This window comes from Pyrus communis, chromosome 2 (genome assembly GCF_041283825.1).
Source record: "Pyrus communis isolate YQ-2024b chromosome 2, ASM4128382v1, whole genome shotgun sequence".
In the NCBI taxonomy this organism is placed as follows: Eukaryota; Viridiplantae; Streptophyta; class Magnoliopsida; order Rosales; family Rosaceae; genus Pyrus; species Pyrus communis.
Window position 1 is genome coordinate 16945414 of NC_142566.1, and position 20052 is coordinate 16965465.

The following is a 20052-nucleotide window of genomic DNA, read 5'->3' on the forward strand; positions in this document are numbered from 1 at the left end:
TGATAAATGTTTGAGCGTAGTGAATAATGAACTACAAATGGCTTGATTCTTATTGAGGGTACATAGGCAGTAAGGCAATCTAACGAGAAGGTTAGATGCAACCATAAAGTTTACGAAAAATCGCTACGCAAATTGAGGCATGAGTTGTGCTTAGTACATATCCTGGAGGCGGGGTATGTTAGATATACGGGTTTTTGGTGACGTCACGTGTCGATCTTGGAAGTATGTCGGGATCGGAGCGTGACAAGCTACCCATGAAATATAATGGGTGATTATAGGTAGTACCCATGGTTACAAATGGGTACCCGTTTAACTATTTATTTTAATATTTGCAAAATAAAAAATAAAATAAAAACCCTAAAAACTATTCAACCTTTCCCAGACTCCCATCGCCCCCTCATCTCTCTCCCCTCACCGCGCTTTCTCTCTCATCTCCCCCAAAACAATCAGTTTGTTGCCCACTCTTAGTCGTCGATCACAAGGTTCTAAAAGACATTAGGCGCTAGTTGTGCACGGGTTCGGGCCTAGCGCCTAAGTAGCTAGGCGAGGCCTAGGTGGATTAGGCAGATTTAAGTAATTTATTATATATTGTATAAATAAGTGTATATTTATACTTAAAAAAAAAAAAACACATAATTGTATTGGGATACACAACTTGCAAAATAAATGGAATATGGAGTATAATTAGAACATATTGAAAACTTAGGGAACAAGCATATAATGAATGTTCATCGATTTATTCAACGAGTCTCTTATATTTTATTGACAAAATAAAATGCAAAATGAAAGTTATCAATTTTCTAAGTGAATGTCGCGACCTAGGCCGGTTTAGGCAAGTGTATAAGCGGGTCTAAGCGCACTTTCTTAATTTTCAAACCCCCTAGGGACTAATCGGGCAGTGGCCCGCCGCCTAGTGCTTAAGCATGGCTTAGCCAGTGTTAGGTGGAGATTTTTAGAACAATGATCATTGATTGATGGCAGTTCTCACCAAAATCATTGACCTTCATTAGCTCAATAAGAATACGGGACACCTGAGACCTGCATCCACTACATAGTGATCGATCTTTAATTTGAAAACCGGATTGTTGTTCTGGAATGTTGCCCTTCAATTCTCTACTCACAACATGGGTTGTTTCTGCCTTCACAATGTACATGTCGATTTCGAGTTTTGCAATCGTTGCAGCTTCTGATATCTTGGTCATCATTCCATATGTTGTATCGTGGGCTGCTGCTGTTGTCTCAACTATTAACATGACAACCATGCATCATTTGGTATTAGCTGAAGCATTCTTTATTTTTGTTTTTTTTTATTTTAGAGTTATTGTTGATTAATTGAGATACTAATTCCCATTTCTTTTGTAGGCCTCCTTTGGTGACAACCAATCAATGAGACTTGTTCGTAGAATATTATTTTTTCATTGATAACAGTTAAAAATATTGTCCATAAACTATTATTTTTATTATGGTATGAGGATTTAAAAGATTGAAATACGGAATGAATGTTAAATGTTCCCATAACAGTGCTTAATTGTCAGAAATAGAAAATTATGACAAAATTCTTTTTCAATTTTCAGCTTGTTAAAAAACCGATAAATGGGTAAAAAAGGGCAAATGGATAAATGGGTATATGCAGTTACGGTTAAATATGTATACGGTTATGGGTACGGTTAACCGTTATAAACGGTTATGGTATGGGTATGTCCGTTTATGCAATTACCCAATGAGTAAACGATTATGCTAGTAAGGACTTAAACGGTTATGGATAAATAATTACGGTTACCTGCCCACCATAATCGTTGCCCATCTTTAGTTGTAAGAGTGAATTAATGGTTTTACAAAAAAGAAAAAAAAGAAAAACACTAATGTTATAAATTCATTGCCTAGTGTATAATAACAATAAAACATGCATAATATATGACATCACACACTGCTCAGGGGAGTGATCCTTATATGTATATTCTCATCCCTACCTAGCACGAGGCCTTTTGGGAGCTCACTGGCTTCGGGTTCCGTAGGAACTCCGAAGTTAAGCGAGAAGGAGGCTAGAGCAATCCCATGATGGGTGACCCACTGGGAAGTTGCTTGTGAGTTCCCAAAAACAAAACCGTGAGGGAATGGTAAGCCCAAAGCGGACAATATCGTGCTACGGTGGTGGAGCGGGCCCGGGAAGTGATCTGCCCCGGGCCGAGATGTGACATAATACATGTAATAATACATGCTTAATTAAATCACAAAATTATATTTTACATATAAATATAGGTAAATTATTTTACACACACACACACACACACACATATATATATATATAAAATTAAAAAAACCTAATATATGTAAAAATTCATGCATAATAATTTCAATCCTAATTCCTATAGAAAAGGTACAAAAGATGTTGTAAACAAATAACTCCAGATAGATCAACAAAAAAAACTTTTAACTCCAGGTAGATAACCAGAAAAAAATAGCAAAGAGATTAAGCGAAAACTTAACAACCTCAATTTCAGGTACACTAACAAAAGAAACTCTCAACTCCAGGTGCGCGAGAACCCCACCCAAAATTGAAAGCAACAAATCGTATGTAAGGCACATAACAATCAATAAAATTTCAATAGAATAATCAACCTGATTAGGAGGCATAAAAATTTGCAAAGCAAAAAAGTCTATGCGTAAGTGATATGGTTTGTAGAAATGTATAAATTTAGTTCCCGATTTCCTTTGCGCGGCTTCTACCCTTATTTATTGATCAAAAGTAGGCCTGGCAATTCCTGACACGACCCGATAACCCGACACGACACGACACGAAATTAACAGGTGTTCGGGTCGACACGATAACGAATCGGGTCGTTATCGGGTAACCCGATAAGCACCTGTTAAGATAACGGGTTGATTCGGATATACACGTGGGCAACACGATACACGATAAGCATAATATTATTTTTATAATTTTATAACCCTAAAAAAATATTGTAATAATTATATATATATATATTAATTTAATAATTTTACACCCCTAAAAACTATAATAAATATATATATATTAAATTTTGAATTAAATTTTTTAAAAACTATAATAATTATTAATTAATATGCATTCATTGATTTGATTCCATAATTGATAATTTCATTCTATTCCCTGCAGTGCCGCCCTTTTTGAGGAAAAAGGGAGGGAAAATGAAAGTGATAAAAAAAGTTGAAAAGGAAACAAAAAAGAGAGGTAATTAGGAAAAGATGGTAGACACCATAGGTTGTCACAAAGAAAAGTGAAAATTATAAGAAAAGTTGAAAATGAAACAAAAATGAGAGGAAAAAATGAAAATTAATAGAAGTGGTGAGATTTTTTTTTTTTTTTTTTTTTAAGTTATTAACTTTTTATTACATATATAACATATCTCACTATTTTTATAATGACTCACGTGATGTACTACTCCGTATACCAATCAATTATACGTACAAAATAAATAGATTTAAATCTACTTAATAAATATATATATACACACACACACCATTGAACTTGATGGGATACGAATTCTCCGAAACTAATTTCAACTATCCCAACCGTCAAACTTGTTTGTATATACTTTGAGATCACATCAGCAAAAAATCGCAAAAAACAAACATTCAGATATCAAGTAACGGAACAAAGCTTTTCGACGGTTATAAACGAAAAATCACGATTTAACGGTTATTTTAACTTCGATTTTGATGATTTTTTATAGCTACACTCCTTGACCCTATATGAATACAATGAATGAATTCGATCTTCAATTTAAAATATTTACACAAGTGGATACCACAAAATCTTATGTTATGTTTAATGAAAGTATAAATAAACTCTAAGTGTTACTGAATCTATTGTTTTGATAGGATATGCATTCTACGAAACTAGTTTCAACGATCCAACCGTCAAACATGTTTGTATATGCTTCGAGATCGCATACGCCAAAAATTTCAAAAAACAAACATTTAGAGATCAAGTAACGAGACAAAACTTTTCGACAGTTATCAATGAAAAATCACGATTTAACGGTTATTTTAACTCCGATTTTAATGATTTTTTACATCTACACTCCTTGATCCTATATAAATATCATGAATGAACTCGATCTTCAATTTAAAATATTTAAACTAGTGGATATCACAAAATCTTATGTTATACTTAATGAAAGTATGAATAAACTTTTAAGTGTTAGTGAATTTATCATTTTAATGGGATACGCATTCTACGAAACTAATTTCAACGATCCAACCATCAAACATGTTTGTATATATTTCGAGATCACATAAAACAAAAATTGCAAAAAACAAACATTCAGATATCAAGTAACGGGACAAGAGTTTTCGACGGTTATCATTGAAAAATCATGATTTAACGGATATTTTAACTCCGATTTTGATGATTTTTTACCACCACACTCCTTGACCCTATGTGAATACAATGAATGAATTCGATCTTCAATTTAAAATATTTACACTAGTGGATACTATAAAATCTTATGTTATACTTAATGAAAGTATAAATAAACTCTTAAGTATTAGTGAATCTATCATTTTGATGGGATACGCATTCTACAAAATTAATTTCAACGATCCAACCGTCAAAGTTGTTTGTATATGCTTCAAGATCGTATACGCCAAAAATCGCAAAAAAGAAACATTCAAAGATCAAGTAAAGGGACAAAACCTTTCGACGGTTATCAATGAAAAATCACGATTTAACGGTTATTTTAACTCCGATTTTGATGATTTTTTTACAGTTACACTCCTTGACCCTATATAAATACAATGACTAAACTCGATCTTCAATTTAAAATATTTACACAAGCGGATACCACAAAATCTTATGTTATGCTTAATGAAATTATGAATAAATTCTTAAGTGTTAGTGAATCTATTGTTTTGATGGGATACGCATTCTATGAAACTAGTTTCAACGATCCAACCGTCAAACATGTTTGTATATACTTCGAGATCGTATACGCCAAAAATTTCAAAAAACCAACATTCAGAGATCAAGTAATGGGATAAAACTTTTCGACGGCTATCAACGAAAAATCACGATTTAACAGTTATTTTAACTCTGATTTTGATGATTTTTTACAGCTACAGTCCTTGACCCTATATGAATACAATGAATGAATTCGATCTTCAATTTAAAATATTTACCTTAGTAGATACCACAAAATCTTATGTTATACTTAATGAAAGTATAAATAAACTCCAAGTGTTAGTGAATCTATCGTTTTGATGGGATACGCATTTTACGAAAATAATTTCAATGATCCAACCGTCAAACTTATTTGTATATGTTTCAAGATCGCATACGGCAAAAATCGCAGAAACCAAACATTCAGAGATGAATTCGATCTTCAATTTAAAATATTTACACTATTGATACCACAAAATCTTATGTCATGATGATCGATGAAAATTGAGGATTTTGTAAAAGGAATAACATGCAAGCTCTGAGTTCCATTGGCAAGGTTTAAACTTTTGAGAAAGACTTCACAACCTTGAAAACAGAAACTTTTTCATTTTGCATATCCTTGCACATTTAATATTTTGTAATAGATTAGTAGTGTATGGATGTTTGTTTATTAGGCTTTTATTTTCAAGTGTAGATATAGTACTTAAACGACAAATGTATTTTAATGTTTCGAATAATGTTTCGAAGTAATATTTATGTGACAATATGTGGTATGTGCAAATTTAAGAAAAAAAAAACATTTTTCTTAACGGGTCATAGCGGGTCATAACGGGTCGGGTCACTTTACCTGTTGGGTAAAGTGACCCGACCTGTTAAGATAACGGGGTGACACGACACGACCCATTAAGATAACAGGTGTTATACGAAAACGACACGAACATGACAGACACGACCCGTTTGCCAGGCCTAATCAAAAGCCACATAATGGTATGTGTAGCAAATTTTGTGAATTATACGGACACAAAAATAACTGACGTGCTTGTGTGGTCTAGTTGTTTGAATTCAATTAGTAAATACTAGAAGATGAGCGCATACTTTGTGTGTGAACAATTTCATTTTCTTTTTTGTTTTTGATTAAGGAGTGATTAGTTTTTAAATTTTTTTAAAAGAATATGAGACAATGATGATGAGATCTCTTAATGAGAACATATTTTTCTTAATATTACATAATTACCATTTTACCCTCTTTATGTAAATTTTGTGTATAAAAATGAGGGTAAAATAGAAAAAATAGGGATATAATTATCATTTTGTCAAAAGGTACAAAATTACTGTTTTGCCCTCTTTTTTTTTTTTTTTTTAGGTCAAGAGTGTGTATCATAAGTGAGGACAAAATTAAAAAAAAAAGTGATAAAAAGTTGATAAGGATGGTTTTCTTAATATATAGTATAGATGTATATATTGGTACATTAGACTGTATTTAATAGAGACCCATAAACTTACGCTGTATTTAATAGAGACCCATAAACTTAGGCCTGTATCCAATTGGCCTTTTTTTATGGGAAAATTTGATGTGAGTCCAATTTTGTGAGCCTTTATGTGGTATAGTCCAATTTTGCTTGATTATTGACTTAGGTCCAATGACTCATTGTACACATCAGCTTATTTTTGTTCTCCTACCAAATTTATCCTTAAATTGACTAATTAAGTAATTAATATATTATTATTATTATTTTTATTTATGATGATTTTTAATCCTTATTCATAGGATTATCTTATGCTTAATGATCAGATTAAGTATAGGAATTTAAATCTCTTTAATATTCTTTCATCCTCCAAAATGTTTCCTATTCTTCCTTCTCTTTCTCCCTCACGATGTCTACTTCTCATCCCTCACGATATCTTCTTTTTATCCTCCTCCCTGCTCCCAAGCATAGATGATTAAAGATGTCCAACCTCAAATTTCTATTATTGGTTTGATTTGTAGAATTTAGCCAATCTTGTATGCTTTAATTCTTTTTTTTTTTTTTTTCATGTTTATCTGTTCTTTTTTTTTATTTATTCTAAAACTCATTCTTTCCTCTTCGTGTTTTACTCCCTCAGCATCATCTTTTTATTCATCATTTTCTATGGATCTGCTTGGTGTGTATATATATATATATATATATCACAGTTTTTTCTAATCTACCTCTGTGTGTTTTATTCTACCTGTATCATGGATAAATTGTATTATCTACCTATCACACATTATTGATAATCTATTTCAAGTTAATTGTGTTTATCTACTTGTATCATAGGTTATCTTGTTCTGTCTACCTTATACCATGGATTAATAGTCTTGATATTGTAATTCAAATTAAAAGTATTTATCTACCTATACCATAGGTTTTTGTTCATTGCTTATATTACAGGTTTTTGTTCATAGTCTACCTATATCACAGGTTTTTGTTCATAGGTTTTTTATACATCATTCATTTCAACTTAAGTCGTGGGTTTATAGCCATACACATGAACTTACTTAAATTTTTTTTCCTTAAATAATGGCTAGACTGGGGAATTCGAAGATTTAAATTTTGATATTCAAATTTGAGTAAATAATGCATAAATTAGGAAATTTAAATATATATTTATTTTTACTATAAAGGGCAAAACGGGAATAAGATGAGATCAATTAAACCTAAACTGATAAAAACATCTAACTGGATTCAATCCAAAAGTAGCTGATTTTTTTGAACCTCGATCTAAATGCCCCTTTTTTTATTGATCAATTTGCTAATTTCTTTTCTTGTCAGTTGTGATTGCTCATCTATTTTGTCTTACATCTAAATCCCAAACCGGAAAATTCACTTGTTTTCAAATGTCTTCATTCGACAAGGACCCCTATGTGATACAATAATGATGTAAAATAGCAAATTTCTTATCAACGTCCCATTCCTTGAACTTCACTCCTAAAGGTCATTGGAATCATCAAATCCAGATTTTTTTTTTTTTTTAATTTCATATTAGGTAACGGGTTGTAGTCGTGCCTCCAACCCTGAATATTCTGCACGTAGAAAATTCTAATAAAAACTAAATCAAGATTTTAGTATAGAGATTATTACTGGAAAGTTTAGAATGATCCTTTGGAGGGTTCATAATTTTCTTGGTCTACTGGCTGCTGGTCTACGTGACAGAAGAAACAAAAGCTTGTAAAGCTGTTCCAACACGTACATTCTTTGAACTTTCTATACGGATATTAAGCCTTTATGCAAATGAATTCCTTTTTTTTTTTTTTCGAAAAATGGGGATTAGAACTTTAACGATCTGAATCATTTATTTTGTAAATCTCAATTCATAGATCATTCTTGAAAAAATTCAATTCAATCCAAAACCATTTGCCTATTTAATTATCAAGATAAAATTTCATTGTTTATTATATAATAAAGTAATCGTTAATTTTGTTTGAACTCAATTAGATGTCTTAAACATTTTCGATTTTGCTAATATTCTGCAAATATGATCTATGAGGTGCAACTTGAAAAGTAGAATGTTTGGATCGTTAAAGTTCTATGTAGTATGTACCTCACAACTAATTCCCATTTTTATAAAAAAAATGAAAATCCCTTCCTCTAAAGATTTCCATTAACCGTATGCTGAAAGACAAAACAAAAAGGAAATCATTTCTGTATGTTTATGTATTGGTTCTACTGATTCGCAGATGGTGAGAAAGAATTTGGAAATTTGTTATACTGTTATGAAGGGTCGGGTTCCATGAAAAAAGGATGAGTGTTAGTTACTAGGAGATTGAAACTTGTTTAAACCTCTTGCTGATGTAGAAGTCAGACTTGTGGTCAGGAAAAGACTGAAATGCTTATGTGAGTCTTCTTGACCTTTGAAAGAGGTGGATAACCGTAACTTACTATCGATTGTACCTCTTTTAAAAATAGAAAAAAAATACTTGTTTAATTATCTTGTTACTGTGTCACTATTTCACTATGTTGGTGTTGGATTTGAATTTCGACTGGGACTAGGTGGAAACTGAAAAGTTTTAATCATTTTCTACATTGTGGGTGCCTTACCAATCTGTTAGGCAATCCGAGTACGAAAAGTAAAAAGATTGAATATGTTTATTTTTAAATATGCAAGTTGACAGTGGGTGGTGGCTTATTACCAATTAACTAGGCCTGTAAATGGGCAGGGATTGAGCCTTGCATTTTAGCCCTCTCCGATATAATCCGATTTAGAAAGTGGTTATGTACCGGGCATATACTTCCGGCTAGAGCTGCTTAAAAAAAATCTTTAGGTTTTGTCATATTTTATCATCTCATAAACATAAGTCAGAGATATATGGCTATATCCATTTCATGTCAAAACTATAGTGGAAAGATATTGAGTCTTTGCATAACAACGTGGGTTCAAATCCTATCGGTGACTAATCTAACATCTAATCTAACAAAATATATATTTTGACAAAAAAAGAAGAAGATATAATCCGATGTAATTTAAATATTTTTAACTTTCATTAAAATGATTAACTTTTTTTTTATTACTTATATCATTTAACTGATTATATTAACTAAAAAAAAAAATACTTGAGTTCAAATGGAAATTGACAACTAATAAATGTAAAATGTCTTAGGTTCTACTTTCAACAATAATATTCTCATTTCCCTTTAAGAACACTGCTCTAATCAAGTGTATAAGCCAAGATGTGTTGTTGAAATAGATTTCAAGTTTCTATTCTTTTCGTTAATAAAAAAAAACCTTTTATTTCTCAGAGCTTTTTTTATACAATGGTATATTTCTCGTAGCTTCTAAATGAACGTAGTTACTTGATTATATTAATGTGAGAAGCTGTTTACAAACTTAATTATATTTGATTGTCAAATAATGATTTTATTAAATACATGTAAATATTATAGTCAATCCCGTTACTAACTTAAAGAAAAATTTGTATAAAAGGCTCAACGACCTTCCGAATTATGATGTGAGTTGAACATGTGTACTTCTCCATTTAAACAGAGACAACTATTGCTAAACCAAAGACTAGTTCATGTCTTCATACTAATCCATTGAGATTGGGTTAATCTTCCATGTTTTTTTTCACTCTGTATGTTTTCCTATTATCCGGGATATGTGTTGATTTCAACATGATTTTTTTCACTATATAATTTCCGTGGTATACTGGGAGTGCATTAATCTTACACGATATTTCTCAACATATCCTACAAGGTTTTGGATCCACTCCTACGCAAAGTTGTTAATAAATACCCCCCATCCCACTCCACCAACTCAGTAATTCCCTCATTGAATTCGTCAAACCCACTGCCACTGCCCTATTATTTTTTGTACCACACGCTCAAACTCTTAACTCCCGATTGACTCACAACAAACTTGTGTTTTTCCCTCTGCCACTGCATCCATAGTCTCCCTTAATAATAATTCACATCTTGAAATCTTTTGAATCATTCAAACCGAATCATCTTCCTCTTCACGTTATTCTTGATTTCCCTTTTAGGTGCATCTGCAGTTAAAGAGCACCCAGTGCATGAAACTGCACTTTAACCGTCACAAATCCACATTCTCTGGAGTAAAACAAACCAAACAGCAAACACCAGATCGAAAAAGATGAGTTACAGAAAGATTCATTCCCAAAGGAGCATACCCTTTTCATGGGAGGACAAGCCCGGTGTCTCCAAGGTCATCACAAACCAAGAAGACAACTGCCCTACAGAATTAGGGTTCCATGCCGTTGGTTTCTTCTCAGATCAAGGACAACACTCTGGAGATAGCCCAAAACCAAAAATGTTGGACCATCATGAGATAAAGATTCCTCCACCTCCATGCCCAATTTTGAGGGCTACAAGTAGAAGCAGTTCCACCAAGGGGCTTAGGTGGCATACGGAGGCGGACCCTTTTCTTTTGGCTTTCAAAGAGTGCACCAAAAGTACTTCTACTTTGAATTATGATTCAGGTAAGTTGGGTAGTGAGAATAGCAAGAAAGTTTTTGGGTTAATTAGGCCTAGAGTTAAGAAGAGCAGGTTCAGTATGTTTTCTTGCAAGAGTTCATGTGATGTTAGAGATGATAATCTTGTAAAGCTGTCTCAGCTTCCTCCCCTGCTTCCTCCTCTTCCTAGAGAGACAAGTCGCTCCTTTAGGTGAATTTCAACTAGGACTTTTTATGTTATTTCCACTTCCAGATTAGCTTACCATATATATAAATACGTATGCCGACACTCTCAAGATGATGTAATATATACGCTTAATAATTAGTGATGCTAATGCGATGTAGATTTCATAAACGCTTTTGGTATCTGCTGTATAAATTTCGGTTTAATGCATGTGCAGAAATGGATTGAATTGATTCTTTGTTCAATTTTTTGTTCTGATTGCTAGATTACAAAATTCAGATGACTTTGTTAGTGTTGATAGATCAAATCTTATAAAAATTATTCAAGTATGCAGGCCTTGCTTGGTTTTTTTAATGTATTAATTAGTTTCTCAATCTGAAACAGACGAATTAGTGTAAAACAATAAAATTTCAAATATATCCATGCGTTTGATTCCCAATTGGTCAAATTTTTAAGGTTTTTTTGGCACTCCCTATATTGTCAAATATACCTACATAAACATTTATTATTAAACTGGATAAAAAAAAATGGAACTTTAACGAAAAACTTCTGATACTGTTCACTTTAACAAAAAATCATATTTTTACACTAAAAAATCAATCATAGTACTATTCATTTTACCATTTATTTTGTCTTTATAGTTAAAACTCAAAGTTTTCAAGCACTTTTCATTAATTTTCCTTAAAAAATAAAGACGTCTACTATTAAAACAGTTTATATACCTCAATATAGAATAACTACTTAGGCCGCATAAGATTTTAAAAGGAAAATTAATTTCTTAATACAACCCAAATTATTTTTAACGTGTAAAAAAATGTTTTGCTTCAAGCTCGCAAAATATTTATCTCTATCCACATTCAGTAGTCAATGTAATTGCCAAATTTACTCTTTGGTTGTGGTGAAAGGATATGAAATGGTATGAAACTGGAGCTTGTGGACAAGTTAGGTTAATCATTATTCAGATGTGAATTTGTTAACAAATAATAACAGTATATAGTCTTAAATCAAATCTTAGTTCATTCCCTTCCAAAATTAAATCCAAGGCACTCAAAATTTTTCCAACAAGAATCCTTGCAATCACTAATGCAAAGACTTGCATTCAAAATTAATCATCGGAGACTGTTGAATTAGAGGTGTTTCGTCTAAAGGCAACATTTCTTATGTTTACCAAACTTGAGAAACTTGAAAAGTTGAGACTCAATAGTCTCCCTAATGTTTCTTGTGTAAACTTCCACTAGGGTAAGAGCCATCTGTATGTGAGGTCATCTCCAACCGAAGGGTCCAGAGGGCCAGAAGGTCGAAAATAGTCTGAAAACCGTCTCCAACTGAGGGCTAGGCCTGAGGGCTGTGGAATCTGAGAAGGCCCCACGGAATCGGAGAGGGCTGGAGGGCTGACTAGCCCGGGGCTGGCCAGAAAATTCAGTTTTCCTGTCGGATATAACCGATAGGAATGCTTAAGAAAAAGAATCAAATGCAACGGCTAGCTGACGTCAGTTAGCCGTTGCATTTGAATTATTATTATTATTTTTTTTATAGTTTTATTATTATTTTTTATTTACAAAATTTTTCCTATAATTTCTATTTTTAATATTTTTTTTTAAATTCTATTTTTTTTCCTATAACTTTTATTTTACAAAATTTGTTTCATTTTTTTTTTAAATTCCATTTTTTCCTATAACTTCTATTTCACAAAATTGCTTTATTTTATTTTAAATTCTATTTTTATCCTATAACTTCTATTTCACAAAATTGCTTTATTTTATTTTAAATTCTATTTTTATCCTATAACTTCTATTTCACAAAATTTGTTTCATATATATTTTTTAAATTATATTTTTTTTCCTATAACTTCCTAAGCCATTATACAACATTAAATTAAATTAAGTAACATGAAACAACATTAAACAATATGAAATAATATTAAATAACATTAACCAACATACAAATTATACAACATAAAAAAACATTTAACAACATAAAACTTAAACGCCTACTTCATGCTTCTTTTGGCTCAAAGATGTGCAACAAGATCATGTTGTAGGTACTTGTTTGTGGCATGAGAACGTATCATTCTATAGCGCCTCATGTACTCATTTATAGAGATACTACCAGTACTTGTTTGTGGCACGAGAACGTCACTTAGCCGTTGGATTTGAATTTAAGTTGTAGTTTTTAAATAATAAATTATGTTTGGCCCCTTGGCCCTCGGTTGGAGACGGTTTTTTGTGGTAGTGCTAAAACAAGTCTTTTGGCCCTCTAGCCCTCAGTTGGAGACGGAGGCAGGTATGGCCCTGTACTGTTCATTAAAATATTAATATCTTGGAGAATCTTGGAGGGCCAGAGGGCTAAAACGAGCCTTCTGGCCAACCCTCGGTTGGAGATGGCCTAAGGGATGTTTGATGGTGAGGCAGGGTTAGGCTGTTTCTTAGGAAAGTTTTTATGATTTGGGGTGCGTCACAGCATACCCCAACCACCCCAAGGTCCGAGCTTAAACTTGGCGGTATATATATCATCACGCCATACTTTCTTATCACAGGACTGCTCGAATAACTATCATAGCTTCTTGAGGATTTTTGCATTGTCATGAAGGTTAATCTCCAAAAACCTCTCACTTATTCTTTTCTTCATGTGGTAGGTTACCTTAGATAACCGATAAGATTCAAGCTAATGTTTACATAAAAAATGGAGTTCTATGAACTCCCAACTCATGTCCAAGTTTTAGAACTTAGTCATAAAAGTTTTAGAACTTAGATGGATTAGTCATAAAGAAAACTTACTGTTTCACTCTCCATAAAATAATATCTAGTGTGTTCCAATCTTAGATAATAAATGTAACTTTCAAGGGCTTCTTAGAAAAGCAATGCAAGTTTATGTTATGGCTTTAACCACCACAGCTAAATCCATATCAACATAAACAATGGACAAACACCCTTTCAACTACCTTTCCCAAACCAAAAATAGACAAGTGCAATCGTTATTTCACCCGTCAATAAACTCTTTGGTTGTTTTTTACTCCGTGTGAGAGACTTTCTCCCTTATTGAGAGTATTTCTCACATTTTTATGTGAGGCTTTCAATTTTGAGAACATCCGATAGTACCGATCCTAGCTTCGATCGGGGTCGATTGTCATTCCACTTTTCTTTCCTTATATTCTCTTTTCCTTGCCTCTATTGCTTTCTCGATCCCTTGCTTTTCATTCCGATCTGTTATGTTCTTTTTACCCCGCTGGTATTCTGATTTTCAGCCATGCATCATGTTTAGATAGTGTGTAGAGCTCCGGTGCTTCCACCAAATTTGGTGTTTCCAACAACACCACCTTCTCTACGTTGTCTGCCTTTATAGGCATTGTTACTTATGGGTTTCCACTTGCTTTGTCTTCATAGCTGCCTTCTTTCTTTTAGTTGCTAGCTATCCTTATTTTGTGGTTCTGCTTGGGATGCAAATCGGTGTTGGATGTTGCGATTGACGAGGCATTGCTCAACTGTGGGTGAGGATTGGACGAATCGAGAAACACTATGGTAGTGGCGATAGCACTAGATTTTTTTGGTTTCAGTAGCTTTGTTTTTGTCTTTGGGCCTCAATAGTTGGTTGGCCTCTTTTGTGGTTTGTTTGTTAGGCCCCCTTTTTGACTGTATGTGTTTAGCTTTGGGCGTTCAGTTTGTTTGTATGTGAGTTTTTGGTTTGTAATAAAAAGGAACTTTTTATAAATAAATAATAATAATAAAAAAATGGACAAGGCTATATTTCAAAAGATTCAGATTCCATTATCCTTTGCCTCCCGATCATCCATTTTCCTCCAATTTCATCATTAAATTTCCTAACCTTCCCACTTGGCTCCTTCATTCCTCGACACAATATCAATCCGGATCTGCAGCTGTTTATTTTCGAAGCAATTTTTTGCGATTCTCCCGATTGGTGCGTAGAATTTTGACTTGGATGTTTACAACACCACCCTCGTGTTTTTTTTCTTCACCACTAGTGATAAAAGGAAAGAAAAAAAAAAAACTTTATAATGAGATGTCAAATGATTCTTTTACGTACACAAAAATATTGTGTACGCTCAACACAGTGCATCATGCTCTCAGAAAAGACTAATGGGATATGATATGTTTTACACCTTAGAAATTAGAATTGTTTTGGTGCAATGGGGGGACGGAGGCCCAAAATCAAGAAGCCCATCTATGGAGGTGGACCTAGCAAATTTAAGGATATCCCCCAGGCCATTTGGTTCTCAAAACGGAACCTTTATTTTTTATTTTTCCTAATTCCTCACTTCCCTTGATGCTCGTACTCTTTTGCTTAATTTTAGGGTCCACACACCTTATTTTACTTTTCACATACTTCTTGATAATTTTTGTCTGTTGATTTTCTTCAATTCTTCCGATCTGATAGCCAAAAATTAAAAATGTGTGTGACAAGTAAAATGGGATGTGTGGATATCACACCTCTAATTTTATCTCTTGTTTAATTTATTCAATTTAGTCGCTATAAAAATATAAAATAAATAAAAATCAAAGTACAAAAGTTGAATATGGAAGTGAATGTTACTCCTACAAAGAGATCCCTTAAGGAGTCCTAAATTCTAAAAATCATACACTAATTTTTGAACTTTGGGTATGCCTGAAGCATCAGAATGCAAAACTTTAAATTTTCGGTGTTTGGAAATATGCTAAAAAATACTAATTAGAATTTTCTATAGGGGATGCACATACCCATCCTTTGCATATAATGTTCTTCATCATAAAAAAGCACCAAAGAATGTTTGTAATTTTAGTGCTTCATGATCATAATTTAGTGACAAGAAGAATATGCAAAAAATGATTATACTTGTCAAACAAGTGAATGAACTGTACGATTCCCTATTCTCTTGCCATTTGAAATTCAAAACATATTACTTTACTTTTTGAAATTGAATATTTGCTCCACTTTAACTTGTTTCTATGTATTTCATTACATAACTGCTAAGTTTACTTATGTGGCATACTTAGTGCCACTTATGGCTGACATATCACAAGTTTAAAGGTCACATGTCTAATCAAATGGTGCCACATAGATTGAAACAAAAAAAATTAATTTTCAAACATCGTATAACATATTATAAAAAAGAAAAGTAAGAAAAATAGCAAAAAACAATTTTTGGTTTTCATCTCTCCTACCCCCCTCTCTCTCTAGTCGTTGTCCATAAACTCATCTCTTATTCCTCCATCTCAAACTACCTTATCATTAGTTCCACTCATTTCGTTATTTCTTATGTTCTTAAATTCTTAATGGAGGTAGTTGGTGAAGAGAGAAGATGATTCTTTTTGCTCTTTTTTACTACTCATTTATTTCAGGGGGTAATTTGGCATAATACCAATTATAAAATTTGAATAGATGAACTTATTCTAGAAAACAGAAAAAGACAATGTAGAGCAAATTTTGAGTTTCAAGGAGTAAAGTGGCGATTTTTGAGTTTCGTAGCGTAAATCAAACCACTCTTTATTCTTGAAGAAATGGCAGTGTAAGATCACTACACTTAATGTTTATGTTGATGATATAGTGGTTAAAGGAAATGATCCTGAACAAAGAAAGGCTCTACAATGTTACTAGTCTAAAGAATTCAAAACAAAAGACCTAGGTCCCTTGAAATATTTTCTTGGGATCGAAGTATTTCAATCTAGAAAGGGATTTTTGTCACATCCCGACCCAGGCTCCACCACATCCCGGGCTCGACTCCACCGTAGCACGATATTGTCGGCTTTGGGCCTCGACCATGCCCTCACAGTTTTGTTTCTAGGAACTCACACGAGAACTTCCCAGTAGGTCACCCATCCTGGAAATGCTCTTGCCCGAACTCGCTTAACTTTGGAGTTCTGATGGAACCCTAAGCCAGTGAGTTCCCAAAAGGCCTCGTGCTATATGGAGGTGGGCATGTAAGGCATAAAGGATCCTTTCCCCTGGGTGATGTGGGATCTAACAATCCACCCCCCCTTAAGGGCCCGACGTCCTCGTCAGCACACCCGCACTGAATGGCAGAGTGGCTTTGATACAAAATTGTCATATCTCGACCCGGACTCGACTCCGCTATAGCACGATATTGTACGCTTTAGGCCCCGACCTCGCCCTCACGGTTTTGTTTCTGGGAACTCACACGAGAACTTCCCAGTGGGTCACCCATCTTGGGAATGCTCTCGCCTAAACTCGCTTAACTTCGGAGTTTTGATGGAACCCGAAGCCAATAAGTTCCCAAAAGGCCTCGTGCTATATGGAGGTGGGCATGTACATATAAGGCATAGAGGATCATCTCCCCTGGATGATGTGGGATCTAACAATTTTTTTGTCTCAAAGAAAGTGTGCTTTATATTTGTTACAAGAAACTGGCATGCCAGCATGTGAACCAGCTAATATACCAGTGCAAGAATAATTGAAATTATGTGTGAGCCTAAGCATGTACTGTTTGATAAAAGAAGATATTAGAGACTTGTAGGAAGATTGATGTACTTAGCACACACAAGGCTGGACCTTACTTATGCATTGAGTATTGTTAGCTAGTTCATGCATAATCCTGAAGAGTAACACATGAATACAGTCATGCAAATTTTGAGGTATTTGAAGTTTGCTTGTGGAAAGAGAATTTTATTCACGAAAAATGTAAATCCTCAAAGCATGGATGCATATACCATGCTGATTAGGCCGGAGCAGTAGATGACATGTGATCTACTTCAGGTTACTTCACCTTCGTAGGTGGTAATGTTTTTATATGGAGGAACAAGAAGCAGAATGTTGTTAAGGGTTCAAGTCCAGAAGTTGAACATAGAGGTATGATAACTTGGAGTTTGTGAAGTATTATGGCTAAGACGTCTATTGAGAGATTTGAGCTATCCGCTTAGACAACCAATGCGATTATATTGTGACAATAAGGTAGCATATGATATTGCCCATAATCCAGTTCAACATGATCATGCCAAGCACGTGGAATTAGACAGATTCTTTATCAAGGAAAAGTTAGATAAGAAGATTCTGGAGTTGCCTGAGTTTTGTCAAACTCAGGTGGACTATCTGGAAATATACTTACTTAATCTTAATGTATTCTTTTTCCCTGCGATTAGGAGCATTTTCCCTTTAGGTGTTTGCTACATGACAAGGTTTTAATGAGGCACTCATCTTAGGTTGGTCATACCCTTATATGCGTTCTACTTACTTCCTGAACGCGTTTAGTTTTGACTTTATGCAAGTTCTCATTTTTCTCCTTAGACTATAGGTTTTTATCTTACACTAGGTTTACCATAGCGAGGTTTTGTGAGATCTACTACTTATGCATTCCTTCGTTTATTTTGAGATTCGCATTCGCTTATTATGCTGATGACTTCATCAATTGTTCTTACTTCATCGTTGAAGACCTGATGCTACATTTTATTTGAGTATTTACACACTCAAGAGGGGGTGTTGCAGTCCTAATTTAGTTAAGAATGTGATTGTGTAATTTCTTATGAGATTATATAGTATCTTTTAGATTGTGTCCTATTTAAGATATATTACTTTTAATAAGAATTCACCAATTCTCTCCTCACTTCATTACCACTATAAATAAAGGTACAATGAGGTGATATATCATACACCTCAGAATTCACCAATTCTCTCATCTTTCATGCCGCCACACCCTCTCTCCCCCTCTATTAATTCTTCAATTAAATAGGCCTACAATAGGTGTGTGTGTGTGTGTGTGTGTGTGTGTGTGTGTGTGTGTGTGTGTGTGTAATATATATAATGTTATAATACAATTTAACAATATTTAAAGAAAAATTACATTGAAGAAGATGGAGAAATTTTTAAAGGAAAACATCATGGAGTTCAAATCGATGGTTAGGGTTGATGTCAAAGTGATTTTCAGTAAGCAAGCATCATGTGTACATAAATACAACCACTATTAAGGGTAGCTTTCGTTCAATTTATGTGGTTTACAAAGAAAAATTGTTAAGGAGAAAACATTTTGGTAGATTATATTGTATCAACTTTTTTAATCATTTTGTTTATGTTGTTTCTAAAAGGAAATGAGCAGATTGGACAACTTAGCTGTTATTAGTGGTAGCATATGTTCTTATAAGAAGGGAAATCTTGGTTGAGTAGGTAATGTCCTTGTTTGAGTGAGAGCTTCTAGAATGTCCGCTTGTATAAGACTGAATACAAATGAAAGAAAAAAGTTCTTAAAGCTATAAAGGATGATGTGGGGTTTAGGCATGCCTCAATTCATCGCATTTGAGACAATCCCACCAACGAAGAGATTTGTTGGAATTGGAAGATTTCTTTTCCCCTTTTTGGCTTCCATGCTGGTTGAGTTCTTGGTCTGGCTTAATTGTGGTGTAAGGTGGCTGCTGGTCTATTGTTAGATCTCTCAGTGGTGTGAGCAATTGAGGGAGGCTATGACTTGCTTTGGGTTTCTGGCTCTTTGCCATGATATTTTGTTGCTTAAAATGGTGGCCGTGAGGTGGTAGTGCATGGAATTGTTCTTGAGGCAGTGGCTGGGGGTTTAGGGATTTGCTTGGCTGGTTTGTTAGCTACTTTGGGTTTGGTGTACTGCACTAGGTGGATCTGGCTAGGATACACTACAACAAAACTGGTCTTTTGCGGCGCACAAAGGGAGCCATAAATAGTTATTCACGACGTGAGCCCCCAAGCAGTAAAAGCCCATGTCGTAAAACATGTTTTGTTAAATACGAAGTTCTCTAGTAGCTGTGAATAATTTAAGCAAATACGTTGTAGATGCTCTATAAGGTGTGCCTTGCGCTCTTTAATTGGTATTAGATACAGCGTTAATGAAGTGTCGTAAATGCTCTTTAAGGCATGCCTTGTGCGCCTTAATTGGTATTAGATACGGCGTTAATAAAGTGTCGTAATACTACGAAAACAATTACGGCATATCTGTGTGCCGTAATTTATATTTGATACGGCGTTTGTTGAGTATCGTAATACTGTGAAAGCAATTACGGCATACATCGTACATTGTAAAGAAAGACTAGCATCAACAATTATTGTTGATTTTGC

The 20052-nt window shown here is 33.9% G+C and overlaps 1 protein-coding gene across 1 annotated transcript; it reads left to right on the top strand.

Annotated features, from left to right (window-relative positions):
• The first annotated feature begins 10211 nt into the window (after positions 1-10211).
• Positions 10212-11276, top strand: LOC148698654 (uncharacterized). The gene has a single exon (XM_088677429.1). The coding sequence runs from the start codon at positions 10529-10531 to the stop codon at positions 11060-11062; it is 534 nt and encodes a 177-aa protein (XP_088533555.1). The 5' UTR covers positions 10212-10528; the 3' UTR covers positions 11063-11276.
• Positions 11277-20052: the final 8776 nt, after the last annotated feature.

What these genes read in the sequence shown, in the direction of transcription:
- LOC148698654 (XM_088677429.1), top strand. Translation starts at nt 10,529, where the DNA reads ATGAGTTACAGAAAGATTCATTCCCAAAGGAGCATACCCTTTTCATGG.